This window comes from Rhineura floridana, chromosome 16 (assembly GCF_030035675.1).
Source record: "Rhineura floridana isolate rRhiFlo1 chromosome 16, rRhiFlo1.hap2, whole genome shotgun sequence".
In the NCBI taxonomy this organism is placed as follows: domain Eukaryota; kingdom Metazoa; phylum Chordata; class Lepidosauria; order Squamata; family Rhineuridae; genus Rhineura; species Rhineura floridana.
The window spans coordinates 16,370,945-16,389,740 of NC_084495.1; the positions used below are offsets into that span (position 1 = coordinate 16,370,945).

Genomic DNA, 18,796 nt, shown 5'->3' on the forward strand with positions numbered 1-18,796 from the left:
TAGCAGTCAGAAATTTTAATAGATTTAAATGCCGGATGATTAATTAACTAAATAAATTGCTATCAACTGACAGCCATAATAGTCCATGCAACCAAAGTTCCATTCCTATGAGAGGCCTAAAGCACATCTAAACAAAATTATTTTTACTTGTCTCCTTAAAAAAAAAAAAAAAAAGCAGCCAGAGGTTAGAGTTGGAAAGCTTTTCAAAGTGTTGGAATCACTATTGTAAGGAAGGAGGTCCTCATTGATGCGTCTTTGAAGGGTGCTGGCACCTGGCATAAAGCCTTCCCTGGTGTAACAGGGTCAAACTATTTCTTACTTTAAACGCATGATTGCTTGTCTGTGTGTTTTTCTGAAATCCAGATCAGGGCTCCAGCATGGGTGGTTTCTGCCCATAGCCAGAGCGCTAAAGCAGCAACAGCTAAGCAGGTCAGGATCTGGATAGGAGGTTGTTTGGGAAGCCCCTTGTATGTCTACTTGCGTCGCTCCTGAATTATTAGCCGCTTTGTTTGTTCCAGGGCCAGGAAGGCTTTCATCAACGTTACCCCTGGGAAGAAGGGTTAAGCCGCCTCTTCCCACACAGTAGATCCCCATCTGGATCAGGGCCCCTATGACTGCTATTTATTTATTTATTTCATTTGTATACCGCCCCATAGCTGAAGCTCTCTGGACAGTTTACAACAATTAAAAACATTAAAAACAAATACACAAATTTAAAACACATTTTTAAAACAATTTTAAAAACACATGCTATAATGCCTGGGAGGAGAGGAAAGTCTTAACCTGGCGCCAAAAAGATAACAGTGGCGCACCTCGTCAGGGAGATCATTCCATAATTTGGGGGCCACCACTGAGAAGGTCTTCTCCCTTGTTGGCATCCACCGAGCTTCCCTCAGAGTAGGGAAGACGTGCTATGTAGACATACACCCCACATGTGGATGCTTCCTATGCAGCGTCTCAAAGCAATTAACAGTAGAAACATCAACAATCAAAATAATTTCATATAAGGTGGTATTAAACACCATCAGTACATTCCTAGGAGTGTCTGTTCAGAAATAAGCCCCACTGGATTCACTGAGACTTGTTCCCAGGCAAGTATATATAGGATTACAGGCAGTATTCAGTGCTAGCCCTACTCAGAGTAGACCTGAAATTAATAGATGTGACTAACTTGGGCTCATTACTTTTAGCAGGTTTAGTGGGAGTTGATTTCAACCGATATTACTCAATTGATTCCATTCCATGTCTGATTGTTAGTGAGCAGGAACGCTCAGACGGGAAGAGATGCAGGTCAAGATCTTAGCATAAGATAATCAGGAACTGATCAACTGTTTATTTTTCTCAAGAAGCACCGGATGTTATTTGTTGACACATTTAGGAAAGGATTCTTTCCTCCTTCAGGGGCTGATCTCATTCAGAGGCGTCTTGAATTTTTGTGTCCTTCCAGACTATTATTTTCTATTTTTTCCGGGTGTATTCTGCAACATGTCAGTGACACTATAATAGTGCATTAGTAGCAGATTTATACTGGACCGTCCACACATCATTCTGCGATGCTTCCTCAGTGTTACTGCATAATTGCCATCTGGTGGGGCACTCTTGCTCTGTAGCGCAACAAAAGTGGGACACAACAAAACTGGAAAATTTGTGTTGTGAAAAGTTACAGGATATCAGCAGGAAGTTATGGCACATTCACTGAATGGAAAGGAAACAGTATGTCCACCTTGCAACTTTCGCAGGTATAAACACTGTTGAAAGGGAGATTGTGTATAACTGCCCCAATACCATCATGAGCACAAATTATCATGGATACACAATAAAATAACATCTGGAGGGGCCATTTGAGTGAATAAGGTCAGTACTGAGATCAGCCCTCAAAGAAGAAAGGAATCTTTTTTTTAAAAAAAAAAAGTGACACCAATAAAAATGTTTTACTCTCTTGTTTTTGCAGTGAGCAGTGTGCCCCCGTCTTTGTTTTACCAGCCACATTAGGCTTATAGGGGGGGAAAGCGATTTTAAATCCTCTTCAGATCCCTCCTCAAAACGTTTTCAATGAAAACCTCAGTCCTGATCCCCACTCTAAAGGAAGCCTAAATGGATATCATTTGCTGACATTGGTTCCTTGTAACTCTTAGCCCTCTTGTCTTTCCTCACTGTTGAAACTTTTGATTATAACCCCCTCGGGGCAGGGTCCTGTCTTGTTTGCTGTATGTTATGCTTAAAACCCTGTGTGCACTGGCGAGACTGTAAAAATAATCAATAGTAATAGAACAATTCTCCCCTTCAGGATCTTGAGAAAGTCACCTTTGCTGAAGTGTTAATAAGTATGTTTCTACCTGATTTCTTCAATCATTGAGGTCTTTGAATGGGGCACTGTTGGTGGTACCACATGCCCCTGAGGCTTGGGTGCCCTTTAGCAGGGGCTGAGCCTTTAGTGTGGCTGCCCCTTCTTTGTAGAACTACTTGCCAATAGAGATTTGGCAGGAGTCATCCCTTCTTGTTTTTAGATGTCGTCTTAAGAACTCTTATTATTTAGACAGGCCTTTCATATCCAAGATTCTTTGCCAACCACTCGTACTGATGTGATAGAAGTTTTTACTGTTTCTGGTGTAGTACTGTGTTTTCGGCCAGAAAACTGTCTTGTGATTTTATATGAAAGTGTGGTTTGTATATATTTTAAATAAAATAAATAAATACAAATATAGTATAATCAACTAAAAAATCTGTAAGTTTTCTGAGAGCCCTAAAAGTTTTGTGATTAAATTTAAAGCTATGTAATAAGTTGCCCAACGTTTAAATTTCTCAGCAGAATGCTAACTTTCTTGTTGCTTTCCCCCTTTCTTCATAGGTGGTCCAAAACTTTGTGGATTAATCTCTTTGTGCTCATAAGATGAGATTCTGCTTTAGGCACCTGGCTTCTCTGACTTGTAGACACCAGGAATGTTTTGCCCTTAATGGCTGCTTCCTGGCTAACTTCACCTAGGTTTCCTGTGCAAGCTGTGCAGTAGATCTGTGGTCTTTCTCTTGGGGGGGGGGAATCCCCATTAAAAGGCCAGGCTGATTACAGGAAGAGGGGGAGAAAAAAGGCAGAGCCGCTTGGAAAAAAAGGGGAAGTTGAAAAACCTCTGTTAATCAGCATTTTCTCATCTGCAGTTGCAAAATTACTGGTTTCCTCTCTGTATTGTGATGCCGTGCTTGCCAATGTAGAGTTGATTTGATTTAATGCGATAATATATTGAATGTTGCTAATAATTCTGAAATAATAATAATAATGGAAAGAAAAGTATGCATTCTAGGTGGTTTGTTTTTTATTATCCTTTTTCCTCCAGGATATCATTATAGGTTTAGATTACCAGCTGTCATCTAAAAAAAACAAACACAGCTCTTACCAAAATATATCATCTGTCTAAGCAAATAAACCTGAACTTTCCCTGAGGCAAATTGGACCCATTCCTACTGCAGTATAGATTGCCCTCTTGCTTTTGGCTTCACGATTGAGTTAGCTTACATTTTTTATCATTTAAGATGCTTTGGAATTTACCAGTGCAGTCCTCTGCCTGTCTGTTCAGAAGTAAGCCCCACTGAGTTTCAGACAAGTGTACATAGGATGGTGGTATTCAGTGTTAGCCCTAATCAGAGGAGATCCATTGAAGTTAATTGACATGACCAACTTAGGTTAATTAATTTCAGTGGGTCTACTCTGAGTAGGACTTAGTTGAATACAATCCAGTATCGTTTTTTCTTAAAAAAAAGAAAAGAAATGCTGATTTTTTAAAAAGAATACTGTCTTATAAAGTCAAGATAGTGATTCAAGTTTTTTTTAGTTGATATACCACTTACTTTTAAAAAAAACTATAAGCAGTTCACATAAAATAACATCAAATAAACATAAGAAAATAACGATGAGATAAACAGATTTTAAAAACAAGTAGACATAATAAAAATCAAAATATAGACAAAATCAACTATTTAAAAAACAATTGTGCATGATAAAATTACACCACTGGGTAGTTTTAAACAGGTGTTGAAAGCAGTACAATGAAAGTGCCTGCCTTATGATACTAATAGACAGGGAATTCCAGAGACTAAGGCTGCAATCCAATACATGTCTACTCAGAAAAATACTCCATTGGGTTTAATGGGACTTACTCCCAGGTAAGTGTGTATTGGATTGCAACCTAAGAATACATCTACATCAGACATTTATTCCACTTTAAACAGTCATGGCTTCCCCCAAAGAATCCTGAGAAGTGTAGTTTGTGAAGGGTGTTGAGTGTTAATTGGGAGACTCCTATTCTCCCGACAGAGCTCCAGTGACCATAGTGGTTTAACAGTCAGCCCCTCTTCCCACAGAATTTGAGGAATTGGAGCTCTGTGAGGGGAATGCTTATCTCCTGGACTAAAAAGCAGTGAAATTCACTAATAGGCAAAAAACCTTGTGGTTTAAGAATGTACCTATAGCCAACAAATATTTCTATCAAACTTTAAAAAGCAGGGAAATTGGGCAGCTATAGTGAATGCTAGAGATAATACCTCTAGTTAAAAAGAGAGAAAGTCAATGGATGACTGAAGAAACACTTGAAATGGTTAAAGAGAGAAGGAAAGCAAAATCAAAAGGAGATAGAAACATGGTCAGAACCCTAAATGCAACAATACAGTGACTAGTACGTAGGGACAAAGAGAACTATTACAATAGTTACTGTATAGAAATAGAAGAGGACAACAAAAAGGAAAGGGAAGAACAAGAGCCCTATTCCAAAAGATTAGAGAAATTAAAGGGAAATTTAAACCAAGAGTGGGGATGTTGAATAATCAACAGGGGAACACACTGACTGACCGAGATGAAATAAGAGATGGAAGCAATACAGTGAAGAACTGTATAAAAGAGATGCCAGGATGACAGATTCATTCATGGAGGAACCTTATGATGAAGAACCAGAACTTTTAAAATGTGAGGTGAAAGCTGCTCGTAAAATACTTGGAAGAAACAAATCACCAAGTACAGATGGCATACCAATAGAGTTGCTACAAGCTACTGAGACTAAATCTGTCCAAATCTGGTAAAAATTTGTCAAGAAATATGGAAAACTAAACAATGGCCCACAGACTGGAAGCATTCAATATATATCCCAATTCCAAAGAAAGGGGATCCCAGGGAATTCAGTAATTATCGAACTATTGCCTTAATATCCCATGCAAGTAAAGTAATGCTCAAGATTCTTCAACAAAGCCTCTTGCCATATATGGAGCGAGAAATGCCAGATGTCCAAGGTGGATTTAGAAAGGGAAAAGGCACCAGATATCATATTGCAAGCATATGTTGGATAATGGAACGGACCAAGGAATTTCAGAAGAAAATCACCCTGTGCTATACCAGCTTTACAACAATAATTTACTCATACACAAACATCTGTGCAGCAGCTTCAGAAAACATTCGTACCCGTCTGCACTATAAATATAAAGCACTATGATACCACTTTAACAGTCCCCCCAAGATTCCTGGGAACTGTAGCTTGTGAAGGGTGCTGAGAGTTGTTAGGAGACCCCGATTCCCCACACACACACAAACAGAGCTACAATTCCTAGACTAGTATAACAATCAATTCCTCTTCCAAGGAAGGAAGAAAAGGGAATGGGGAGGGAAGAGGAAAGCAAGCAGCTACTTCTTGACTGGCTTTCAAGGGCTCCAGTACGCCCACGGGTAGTATGTTGGTGACGCCTGGACTAGCCTCCCTGATTAAATTCCTGTTGCTATAATATTAATATATTTCTCCTTTTTCATTTGAAAGGACTATGAAGCTTTCTTTGAAGCTAGAGAGAACAATGCAGTGTATGCCTTTTTAGGCCTGACTGCCCCACCTGGTTCAAAGGTATGCATTGCTTTTTTATGTTAATGTCAGATACAATGCCATGACAAAGTAGTGGCCCCCTGTCTGATTTTCTGCATTGTTGCATATTTTTGGCACTGAATGTTGTCAGATCTTGAACCAAAACCTAATATTAGAGAAAAGGGAACCTGAGTGAACAAACAACACAAAATGTTGATACTTATTTCATTTATTTATTGAAGAGAATTAAGCAACACCCAGTGCCCCCATGTGAAAAAGGAATTGCCCCCTTAGACTGAAAACCTGGTTACGCCACTTTTAGCAGCAATGACTGCAACCAAATGCTTCCTGTAGTTCCTGATCAGTCTCTCACAGCACTGTGGTGGAATTTTGGCCCACTCCTCCATGCAGAACTCCTTTAACTCAGTGACATTTGTGGGCTTTCGATCATGAACTGCTCCTTCCAGGTCCTGCCACAACATCTCAATGGGGTTTAGGCCTGGACTTTGACTAGGCCATTCCAAAACTTTAAATTTCTTGTTCCTCAACCATTCTGATGTAGACTTGCTTGTGTGTTTCGGATCATTGTCTTGCTGCATGACCCAGCTGCACTTCAGCTGACGGACAGATGGCCTGACATTTGCCTGTAGAATTCTCTGAGACAAAGCAGAATTCATGGTTCCTTCAATGATGGCAAGTCATCCAGGTCCTGATGCAGGAAAGCATCCCCAAACCATGACTCTGCCATCACCATGCTTGACTGTTTGTATGAGGTTCTTCATGTGGAATGCAGTGTTTGGTTTTCGCCAGACATTACAGGGCCCATGTCACCCAAAAAGTTCCATCTTTGACTCATCTGTCCATAGAACATTGTTCCAGAACTCTTGAGGATCATCCAGGTGCTTTTTGGCAAACTCTAGATGAGCATTTATATTCTTCTTAGTGAGCAGTGGTTTCCGACTTGCTACTCTGCCATGAATCCCATGTTTGCACAGTGTCTTTCGGATGGTGGAGTCATGACCACTGACCATGGCTGAGGCGAGAGAGGCCTGCAGATCCCTGGATGTTGTTCTGGGGTCCTTTGTGACTTCCTGGATGATTTTATGTCTTGTTCTTGGAGGGATTTTGACAGGACGGCCACTCTTGCTGTCCCAAACCTTCTCCATTTGGTCGGTATGGCTCTGACAGTGGTTTGGTGGAGCCCCAGAGCCTTAGAAATGGCTTTGTAACCCTTTCCAGACTGATATGCATCAACAACTATTTTCCAGAGGTATTCAGGAATTTCTTTCGATTGTGGCATGATGTGGGTTTGGAACCTATCTGCTGGCAACATCAATCTGATGGCAAGGGCCAAAGTTAGTCAGATTTATATTGGGCATGGCTGGCCCAAAGCAGGCCTGATTGTTTACCAAGATATTCAAACTTCTGGCCCTAACAATCCCTTTCATTAGGTTGAGTTAATAGGGGCGCAATTACTTTTTCACAGAGGGGCACTGGGTGTTGCCTAACTTTTTTAAATAAATAAATGAAATAAGTGTCAAGATTTTGTGTTGTTTGTACACTCAGCTTCCCTTTTCTCTACTATTAGGTTTTGGTTCAAGATCTGGTAACATTCAGTGCCAAAAATATGCAACAATGCAGAAAATCAGACAGGGGGCAACTACTTTGTCACGGCACTGTACTTGCGCAAGTGTTTTCGTCTTGCTAGCAAGACATGAAAGTAGCTCTGAAGGCAGAATTCCATTTGTTTTCAGAAAGTCAAACTATGTGCTTGCAACTGGCCGCTCTCTATTTTGCATAAAAATAAGCTACGGAGGACCCCCCTATGCAGCATTGGGAGGGGGACAGGGCTTAACTCTTTCCTTCTGTGCCATTTTCCTACCAAATATATATATATCACAAACACACACACACACTGAAGATGCTGTTTGTTGCAAGTAGCCCCCTCGATGGGGACATAGTGCAGGGAGGAAAGAGTTAACCCTCCTTTTCCATGCCACAGTCCTCACCCAGGTTGGCTGCTTTATGTGAAAGAAAGTAGACTGTTTAAATCCTGTGTTTACCATAATGTGTGAGAAAGAGAAGGGGGGCAACAACCCATGGAAGGGGATAGGAGAGGCCAGCCTTAAAAAAGTATCTGTTATGAAGTTGAACCTTTTGCAGAGAAATGTTTGAACATCCTTTGAACATGCTGTCTCTTTGTAATAGATTTTTGCCATGGATCTGTTTTGTGTCACTGTCTAGGCTAGTTAAGCACTGGATTGAGAGCCAGTGTGGTGTAGTGGTTAAGGTGTTGGACTACGACCCCCACACACCCATGAAGCTCACTGGGTGACCTTGGGCCAGTCACTGCCTCTCAGCCTCAGAGGAAGGCAATGGCAAACCACCTCTGACTGCCACTTACCATGAAAACCCTATTCATAGGGTCACCATAAGTCAGAATCGACTTGAAGGCTTTCCATTTCCATTTTGTTGTGGAGAGCCTCAAAATGGGAAAACTCTTCTCTGATTTCGATAGGACAAGACTCGCTTACCAGCTATGCAGTATTTTCTATGAACATATTAGGAGGCTTCTTGAGTTGCTGTCCAAAGTACACGGAGCTAAATTTTCTCTCCAACCCACCTTTTGAATTTGATAAGTTGATTCTTAAGGTTATTGTTCTGAAGGTTATTAGCCTTAATGTTCATTGGCCCCTTGATTTTTTTTTAAAGGGCAAAATGTGAAAATATTCAGCATTTGAATTCTGAAACATTGTGAATTCTCTCTGTGTGTGTGTGTGTGTGTGTGTGTGTGTGTGTTGGTGCAAAATTTCATTTCATCTTTATTATATTTTTTCAACAACCCAGTAAGGAGGGCCACTACCACCCTTTTCTGGAGGGGAACTGAGAGGGGAGACATCTCGACTTTTTCAAAACCCAGCCACTGAATCTATGGCTACCTTATCACACATTCCAGGATTTAAGAACATAAGAACATAAGAAGAGCCTGCTGGATCAGGCCAGTGGCCCATCTAGTCCAGCATCCTGTTCTCACAGTGGCCAACCAGGTGCCTGGGGGAAGCCCGCAAGCAGGACCCGAGTGCAAGAACACTCTCCCCTCCTGAGGCTTCCGGCAACTGGTTTTCAGAAGCATGCTGCCTCTGACTAGGGTGGCACAGCACAGCCATCACGGCTAGTAGCCATTGATAGCCCTGTTCTCCATGAATTTGTCTAATCTTCTTTTAAAGCCGTCCAAGCTGGTGGCCATTACTGCATCTTGTGGGAGCAAATTCCATAGTTTAACTATGCGCTGAGTAAAGAAGTACTTCCTTTTGTCTGTCCTGAATCTTCCAACATTCAGCTTCTTTGAATGTCCACGAGTTCTAGTATTATGAGAGAGGGAGAAGAACTTTTCTCTATCCACTTTCTCAATGCCATGCCTAATTTTATACACTTCTATCATGTGTCCTCTGACCCGCCTTTTCTCTAAACTAAAAAGCCCCAAATGCTGCAACCTTTCCTCGTAAGGGAGTCGCTCCATCCCCTTGATCATTCTGGTTGCCCTCTTCTGAACCTTTTCCAACTCTATAATATCCTTTTTGAGATGAGGCGACCAGAACTGTACACAGTATTCCAAATGCGGCCGCACCATAGATTTATACAACGGCATTATGATATCGGCTGTTTTATTTTCAATACCTTTCCTAATTATCGCTAGCATGGAATTTGCCTTTTTCACAGCTGCCGCACACTGGGTTGACATTTTCATCGTGCTGTCCACTACAACCCTGAGGTCTCTCTCCTGGTCGGTCACCGCCAGTTCAGACCCCATGAGCGTATATGTGAAATTCAGATTTTTTGCTCCAATATGCATAATTTTACACTTGTTTATATTGAATTGCATTTGCCATTTTTCTGCCCATTCACTCAGTTTGGAGAGATCTTTTTGGAGCTCTTCACAATCCCTTTTTGTTTTAACAACCCTGAACAATTTAGTGTCGTCAGCAAACTTGGCCACTTCACTGCTCACTCCTAATTCTAGGTCATTAATGAACAAGTTGCAAAGTACAGGTCCCAATACCGATCCTTGAGGGACTCCACTTTCTACAGCCCTCCACTGGGAGAACTGTCCGTTTATTCCTACTCTCTGCTTTCTGCTTCTTAACCAATTCCTTATCCACAAGAGGACCTCTCCTCTTATTCCATGACTGCTAAGCTTCTTCAGAAGTCTTTGGTGAGGTACCTTGTCAAACGCTTTTTGAAAGTCTAAGTACACTATGTCCACTGGATCACCTCTATCTATATGCTTGTTGACACTCTCAAAGAATTCTAATAGGTTACGTTCACCTAAAGCTGTGATGTGATGTGCCTGTGAACATATCTGGAGCCAGGATTGGCTGTATCAAGTGCATGCTTGGTGACAAACCTGGATGGTGTTGTGTATAGATATAGATACCTTTCTTTAGGTATACATTTGTTAAAAACATATCCAAAGCAGCTTAAGGCATCAAAACAGTCGAACTTCAGGAGAGGCCCTTCTCTCAATACCCACGCCCTCTCAGGTACAACTGGTGGGGACACGTGATAGGGCCTTCTCGGTGGCTGCCCCTAGGCTTTGGAATTCCCTTCCTAGGGATGTAAAAATGACCCCCTCCTTGCAGTCCTTCCGGCGTCAAGCAAAGACCTTTCTATTCCAACAAGCCTTTGGTACTGACGGCTGCTAAAGATAGGGCGTGACGGGAACTGCATTGCTAATGCCCAATTCCTCCATTTTTAAACTGGTTTTTTGATTAACTTTTAGCTATAAGTATGAATGGTTTTAATATTGGAATTAGTTTAATTTTATTTTAATCTAGACTCTGTATGTTTTAATTATATGTGTTTTTTATCTGGAAGCCGCCGCGAGTTCCAGTTTTGGAAGGATGGCGTGGTATAAATAAAGACAATAATAATAATAATAATAATAATAATATAATATAATAATAATAATAATAAAAACAGTTGAAAGCATCAAGGCTTCTAAAACAGAAACATCCAACAAAGGATTGATTTAAAAACTCATTGCCAGCAAAAGCCTTTTGAAACACACAGGGATGAAGCTGGGGAAGGAACCTGGTGAGCTTCTCTAGGGAGAGCATTCTTGGTTTGCTGTTATGTAAATTAGAATGCTACTTCAGGTCTGTGAGAGATGTAAAAAATGGAACACATTCTTCCAGCGATGGTTGGTACCCATTGGGACTGGCAGGACTGAAGGCAGGGAGGCCACCAGTAGGGGGAGCTAGAGCCAATGACAGGCAGAGCCAACTAACTAGTTTTGCCCCCATCTTCCTCCTCCCTGCTGAGTTCTTCAAGGACAAGGCTGAGACTAAGGAAGAGGAAGCCGACAGGTTGTCACTTCCTGGACTGGATGCAAGTAAGAAGGCAGGCAGGTGGGGTTGGCTGAGGACAGACTGAAGTTGGTGGAGCAGTGCTCCATTTGTCCTAACGGGCAAACCTCCACTGCTCGGGAAAGATTCACAGAGGGTGCCGGAACAAAGGGTCTACAACAGCAAGACTAGGCCACGAGGCACAGTGAAGCTGTTCTGATGAAGCCTGTTAGCAGCCTTTGGGAAGCTAGAGCCTGGGAGGCAAGGACAAAAAGATTAGCCCCTGCTTTACCTCTTTCCATATCAACAGGGCAGAGTTCGGGAGCGAGTCCAGACAGGTCTCTGTTCCACCTGAGGCTACTCTACCATCCTCTTCCTTGCTGAGTTCTGCAAGAGCAACACTGAGCCTTAAGAGGGAGGAAGCTGACAGGCAGTGCCACCCCCTCTCCTGCCTGCAAGTAAGAAGGCAGGCAAGCGGGGGCTGGCTGAGGGCAGACAGGTGGGTGGGGCAGCACCCCATTTGCCCGAATGGACCAGCCTCCCCTGCGTTCTTCAGATACTCTCTGAGCCCACCTTGAAACATGAACTGTCAGGCATCTAAGTGACTCAGGCTGCAGCCCTCACCCTTGTTAAGCCCTGTCATCTTACCCTTTCCCAATGGCTCCCTTGCCACATGCCACCCCCACCCAGCCCACTACTACCTGGGGAAATCCGATGAAGCACTTTCAGTCTGATGTCCAAGCCCCCCCCCCCCGGTCAGAAGAGGCAGCGGCAAGAATGAGCGACAGAGCCAATGCGAAGAGGTGAGGCTGGGGTTTCAGCAGGTGTTTGATTCACTGTTGTTGCCTGCCTTCAGCCAAAGGCCCAGTATTGTGTCTCCTGGCTAGCAGTGTGTTAGCACACAGTGTCTCCTCCATCCTGTTAGCGGCAATAAAACTGAGATCAGTGGGAATTCTGCCATTTACACAATGTGACTTTGTTATTTGCCCAAGTTGCACCACAATTTTTCCTTTCTTGTCTGCCTCCAGCAGCCATCAAAACAAACACACATGTCCAAGTTGTCATTTTGTTTAATGATAGTAACAATAACACTCTTCCATTTTATTCATCTACAATGTTGTTGTTGTTGTTCCAGGAGGCAGAAGCCCTGGCGAAGCAAGAAGCATGAATGCTTTCCTCTGTGCCTAAAGCCTTAAATAATCTGCAAAGGGAAATTTCTGCAGCTTTTTATACAGTAGCAAGATTCTCTCTGCTTCAAGAAAATTTTGTTTTTGTTTTTGTCCCTAAAATGCTTTTTGCTGTACACAGCATCCCACCATAAATGAATACAACATGGTGCCATGAAAACTCAACTCTTGCCGCAAGGACAGAAGATATCATTAAGGAAGCATTTAGAAATCGTGGATTCGCAATCACCCACTCAGCTGAATAGTGTAATCTTCTTTTCAACAATTGCATAGTTTTTGTAAATGTACAAAAGCATCTTGTTTTACTATGAGTAATAGAGAGCTATTGTTATACTTATAGATCTGTTTAAACATGGCAGCAAAACTTCTATGAATAAACCCCAGTGCCTCAAAAACATTACTGAAAAAATAACAAAACACCATAATGTTGATGTCTTTTTAAAACATGATTTTTTTAAAAAAATAAGATTATGTAGTGTAGTAATAATTGTAATCGCTTGCTGAGGTTAGGGTATCTCAATAATTTGCAGGATGGATATTGAAATTGTCTATCGTAATTTTTCAGCACACAGCTTAGACTCTTTTTTAAAATATGCCTTATGATTCTCATTGGAGTGACCAACGTGGGGAATTCTCACAAACCAGAGGTTTGATTATTACATAAAAAACTGCCTCTTGGGGACCTGAAAATGCCTACATGTGCAACATTTTAGTGCAGTCATGGTAAAAAGTGCATTGACAGCTATGTCGTGTTACAAATAAGCCAAAACACAAAATCCTGCTCTGGTCCTTTCTTCTGTAAAAATTAAAGCCTTTCATGTTATGTTATGCAAAAGTTCCATTCAACTGCGCTTGTGTATTTAGATCTTGGAAGGCACGATCAAGTAATTGCTCGTGGGAATAATAGTTGTTCTGAGTTTGTGTAAATTTTTGCTGCTATGTTGAAAAAAGGTATCTTGTGAGTAAGGTCCACATTTCTTGGCTTGTCAGTGTGGATTTGCAATGCCATGAAGCTGCTTTCAGCAATCTGTAGATCATCTTGTAGGAAGTGTGCTGATGATTTTCACTCTGTGCAATATTGAGCTGTTATCATGCAGCAGGCAAGAACTTCAGCCAAAAAGCATTCTTGGGGGACTGATTCATCAAAGCCTGTAGTTAGAAAGAAATATTAGTGTCGGTTTGGAGAAGTACATAGGAATAGGGCTGAACCCCAAGGCTCCAATCCAATAATATCCTGCCATACACCTTTAGTCTGTTAGCCTCACTTCCACTCTTGTTCCCTTGTATATTGGACAAGGATCATTTCTAATCTATTGATTTTAATCATAATAGTCAACTTCATGCTTGTTATCAAGTATTTTCACTTTTAAGGACTTTCCTCCCTTTCAAACACCAACTTAGTGTGCTTATGTCCGGCATTCATACCAATTTGCAAGACTCTCTCCAAAATACAAGCACTCTGAAAATCAGGCTCACTTTTTAATCATAGTGTAGTTTATCACTATCTTACCATTCCTTAGACCTGGCTGCTGAGCTTGAGGAGCACAGTATCCATATCCAAAAGAGTTGAGAAGAAAAAGGAGTTTAAAAGATAGAAAGTTATGCGACTGCCTCTGCTAATCTGCATTTTACTTCCTGTGGAAAATGTTAGATATAATGTTAGAAGAAATTGGTGCAGTCCGCAATCAGCTGCCCTATTGTATAAAATCTGTAGTCCAAAAGAATTGGAAGCAGGGCAATCTGTGAAGTGGCTCACACTATTTGCTTTTGAACAAATGAATTATCTGGGCCGTTTCTCTGGACATGCTCTTGTGCTCAGTTTGGATTGAAAATGTGCTGTCAGCTCCTGTGCTGCTTTCATCCCTCTCCTGCACAGATTTCCTCTTCTGTTCTTGGGTTGAAATTGCCGTAGTTTTCCATGACATCTACATCAAGCAGCTATGGATTACAATTTGTCTCCAAACCATGGTTTGCAAACCTTCTTAAGTCTCAAATCTATAGTCTCAAAATTTGGAGGGTCATGCTATCCATTTTTTCCTAATTATTCCTACAAATGAAAGAGGAAGCCACTTCTAGATTATTGCCATTTTGAGGTTGGGATTGAACTGCATATCAGAAAATTCAGGCTGCATAATTAAAATTGATTTGGTACTCTTGCACGATAAACCTCCCCTTCCCATTGACTTTTTGTGGTAAGGAAAGTGATGGGAAAACACACTAGAAAGTGTGACATAACAGTTGTCTGACATGACAAAACCTCACTGCAAATAAATCAGACTGAATGCTTGGTAACAGTGGGCATCATATAACATCCCCACAGACTTTAAGAATATAAGAAGAGCCTCTGGATCAGGCCAGTGACCCATCTAGTCCAGCATCCAGCTATCAATGGCTACTAGCCATGATGGCTGTGCTCTGCCACCCTAGTCAGAGGCAGCATGCTTCTGAAAACCAGTTGCCGGAAGCCTCAGGAGGGGAGAGTGTTCTTGCACTCGGGTCCTGCTTGCGGGCTTCCCCCAGGCACCTGGTTGGCCACTGTGAGAACAGGATGCTGGACTAGATGGGCCACTGGCCTGATCCAGCAGGCTCTTCTTATGTTCTTATCCTGTTCCCACCGTGGCTAATCAGATACCTGTGGGAAATCCAAAACCAGGACCTGAGCAGAAAACACTCTCCCCTCCTGCGGTTTCCAGCAACTGGTATTCAGAAGTGTACTGCAGAGCATAGCCATCATGTCTAGTTGCTTTTGATATCTATGCATTTAATCATCTTTTAAAGCACCCAGGTTAGTAGCCATCATTGCCTTTTGTGGGAGTGAGTCCCATAGTTTAACTGTGTGCTTTGCAAAAGAAGCACTTTCTGTGGTCTGTCCTGAACCTTCCAACATTCCGCTTCGCCGGATGTTTGTGAGTTCTGGTGTTTGAGCAAAGCTCAATAAACAGCTTGTCTGGAAGCAACCCAGGGAATGGAGGAAGCAGTCGGTGCACAAGAAAGAAGGGGAGCTGTAAAGCCCATAGCGTGTTCCTTATCCTCCATGGCGTAATCCAGGGATGGCGAATCTCAGGTCTGGGGGCTACTTATATCTAGCCTTTGACCCAATCTGCTGCCACCACCCCTCACCAGCCCTGCTTTGCTCCTTCCTTGAGTGTCTTCTGGGATGTGTCCTTGAACTCCAATGAGGGTTCTCGCTTGCCTGGATGGAGGATAGGGAGGGATGTGTGAATAAACTAACATTTGTTGCTCCACCCACTTCTGCCCTTGCCTGTTACTGGCAAGGAAATGTGGCCCATAGGCTGAAAAAGATTCCCCACCCCCTGGCTTAATCCTTTATATGTGAACTAGAATATCGGAGATATAGGCAGTGGCAATTTTAATAACTGAAACAGGCAAAGTCACTAGGTCTGTTGTGGCTCATAGCCATGGGGATGTGATTCCCATACTGCATTTGGCCACGGATACCCAAAGCCACATCAGTGTGAACCAGACCTTTTTATGCTTTGCCATATGGTAGGAAACCTCCTTTTGCCTTTCTCTTCTCTCCAGTGCAGTAACATCTGGCAGCACTTCAGTTCTAAGTGCATTCCTCCGGAAATGGTTCCAAGGGTGGGCTAGAATAATTCCTTTGGGAAGGACAAAGCACGAACACACTTCATAGCAAAGTATAGCAGTGGTCTCTTTAAGTTGCAGTCCATATACTGAACTTGAATGTATGTGCATGTTTCAGTTTTATACAAGCACTGAGAAATTTTAGACTCTGCAATGGATGTTTGCTGATTCAGGGTGTTTTTACAAGTGAAGTTGAGAAATGCTTTTCTTACTAATTTGGCTGCTTTAGGACTTGGGAATGTAACTCTTACAAAGTCAAAAAAATGGGGAAATAGCTCTTCTAAGTTTGAATGCAAGTCCTTACTTTCTGTTTTGAATTTGCATGAATCAGTGGTGGGTATCCAAAAGTACAAGGCCTGTTATCGCCACAACTCTCCTCCCAGGAGGTGTCGCTTCTTCCAAATAGATATGTATCGAAAAGGTGGGAACAAATGTTCCTTTGTAAATCACCATCATCATCTGGCAATTTCGGAAGGCAATTTTGGCATTCCTGGGAAAGCACCCTAGAAAGAATTTATTGATTTCTTTCCTTTTCTTGTCATCTCCGTCACCAATAAGGCAATGAGACATCTTGGAGTGTTTAACTGACTCATAGTGTTGCAATAAAGCAATTTCAAATGGCCTGCAAATTGCAGCTGTTTATGCTTAAGTTTTGTTGTTTTTTGTTGAAAACAAACTTTTAAAATCAGACTTTCCCCCCCATCATCAGAACCCCTACAAAGTCAGCAGCTGTGAATGTTGAGTTAGTGTATTTGTAAAATATTAAGACTTTTCCAGTGAGACACAGCATTTAGTTGGTATCAACACCATTGTAGAATTTGCTATCTTGGGATGGGATGGTCCGTGGCTTACATGGATTTAACAGCTTATTAGATAAATTCATAGAGGGCAAGTCTATCAGTGCCTATTAGCCATGATCACAAAAAGAAACCTCCAAGTTTGGAAGTAGTCTCCCTCTGAATATCAGTGGCTGAGGGCAGCAGCTGAGGGGCTGCTGGCTGCATGCCCTGCTTGTGTGCTTTCTGGAAACTTTTGACTAGGCACTATTTGGAAACCTAATGCTAGAACTGACATTCAGTTTCGTCTGATCTAGAAAGGTTTTTATGTTCGTGTCAAAGCAAGGACAGGCTTTAATCAGTGCTGTGATCAAATTCCCACTATACTGATTTGGTTGTAGCCATTATGCCCGGCTTTGATCTTTGTCTTGTCATAGCTCCATCTTCAGGCCCCATTCAGGTCAACTTTCTCATCATTTCTGATTTTGGGGAGGAAAGATTTTCAACTCTGAATGCCATTGTGGCAATTATTATCTCTAGATTGGCTTACTGGTTGAAGCAGCAAGCAATGATTATAGGAGATCTGACATAACCAACATTTTTGCTATCTCAAAAAAGAAAAAGATGATGTACCTCAAAATGCTTCAATGTCTACCTTAATAATCCAGCAAGAGACTAGTTCTCACTGAGGTGGTAAGCATACATCTGAGCCTCAAGTGATCTAATGTGCTTCTGTACAAAAATGATACTACTACTATTATATAATTTATTGTGTGACCATAGGTTGGCACTACATCATGCAGAAAGAAAAGTCCCTTTATATAAGGGTCTAGCATGTCAGGGAGAAACCTAGAATTCTTCTAGATTTCTCCGTGGAGGTTGTGTGTGTTTTTGTTTTGTTTGTACGGAGGAGCATTCCAATGTCCAATAGTAATAGTAGTAAACCCAGGTGTATGTCCACCAAAGTGAGAGCTACGCTGAGATCTCTGCAGTCCTTCCCATTTGCTTTATGAGACTTAACGAAATTGCATTCTGATGCTTTGAATTTAAAAGCCCAAAGAGAGAATTTACTCTTTCCTTAAGAGAGAACACTTTTGTTTTTATTCATAAAAATCAGGCTTGTCATTTTAACTACCTTGGGTTTTTTAAAGTTGTTTTATTCATGGCTGTCTTTATTGTTTTTAATGGTTTGGAGTTGTTGTTTTAAAAAAACCTTTTCCCTTCTGTGACTGTTCTGGGTTCTGCATTGGAGACCCTAGTCATGAGATGTTCTAGCTCCTTCTCTCTTTTTTTAAAAGATATTTCACAAGAATTGCAAATTTCTTAGTAGAGTTTTTTGTCTTTCCGTTAAGTTAGTCTTAATATTGATAGTCGACACACCGTGACGAAATTCAAATTCCAAAAATCTGTAGTAATGGCTGCACATCTGCCTCTTACCATTCACTGTTTTATGTTACGGGGTGAGCATTTCATAATAAAAAGTTTCTACTTGACAACACCTGCAAGCTTTAGTAACTTCCGTTTAGTTGTAATGTGCAACATGTCTCTGTGTTAAGCTGGAGACCACTGCCTGTCTTCTAGTTTCCTTTTATCGTCAACTGCGGACCCAACTTTTATTTCATTATCTTTTATTTAATCGCGTTCTCTAACAGCAACCTCGCATTGTGAGTGCTGAAAAATAAGAGGGAGATATTTACAAGCACTGAGAAACACTGAGGCTTGCAGAAGTACCCTAAGGAGGGGGGCTGCCACCAAAATAGCCCATGAAGATTGAGCATGCTCAGTAGCCATGCAACCTCAGCCGATGGATAGGGTGGGTGTTGGAACTCCTGTTGAGGAAGTGATGATGCATAGCAGCATTTTGGGCCAAACTACCTGTAACATGATACTCATATTTTTACATTTAATGGTGGTGATGGTGATTACCAGGATCGTAATAGCTGAGGAGAAAGGATTTGGCTTTTTCATAGGAAGTTGTCTCAGACAACTGGTCTGTCTAGTTCAGTATTGTCTGCACCAGGGGTGGGAAGGCTTTGGTCCTCCAGAGGTTGTTG

General features: G+C 41.7%; 1 protein-coding gene across 3 annotated transcripts in view; it reads left to right on the forward strand.

Annotated features, from left to right (window-relative positions):
- SH3BGRL (SH3 domain binding glutamate rich protein like) overlaps nt 1-18,061 on the forward strand; it is a 59,074-nt gene extending 41,013 nt beyond the window's left edge. For 2 of the 3 annotated variants that reach the window (XM_061598224.1, XM_061598225.1), the window contains exons 3-4: nt 5,790-5,870; nt 12,309-13,195. In XM_061598224.1, the coding sequence (XP_061454208.1) occupies nt 5,790-5,870; nt 12,309-12,341 (114 nt within the window). In that variant the 3' untranslated portion in view covers nt 12,342-13,195. Of the gene's footprint in view, nt 1-5,789; nt 5,871-12,308 lie in introns of all 3 variants that reach the window. The other variant, XM_061598223.1, reaches the window with a different exon arrangement.
- The last annotated feature ends 735 nt before the right edge of the window (nt 18,062-18,796 follow it).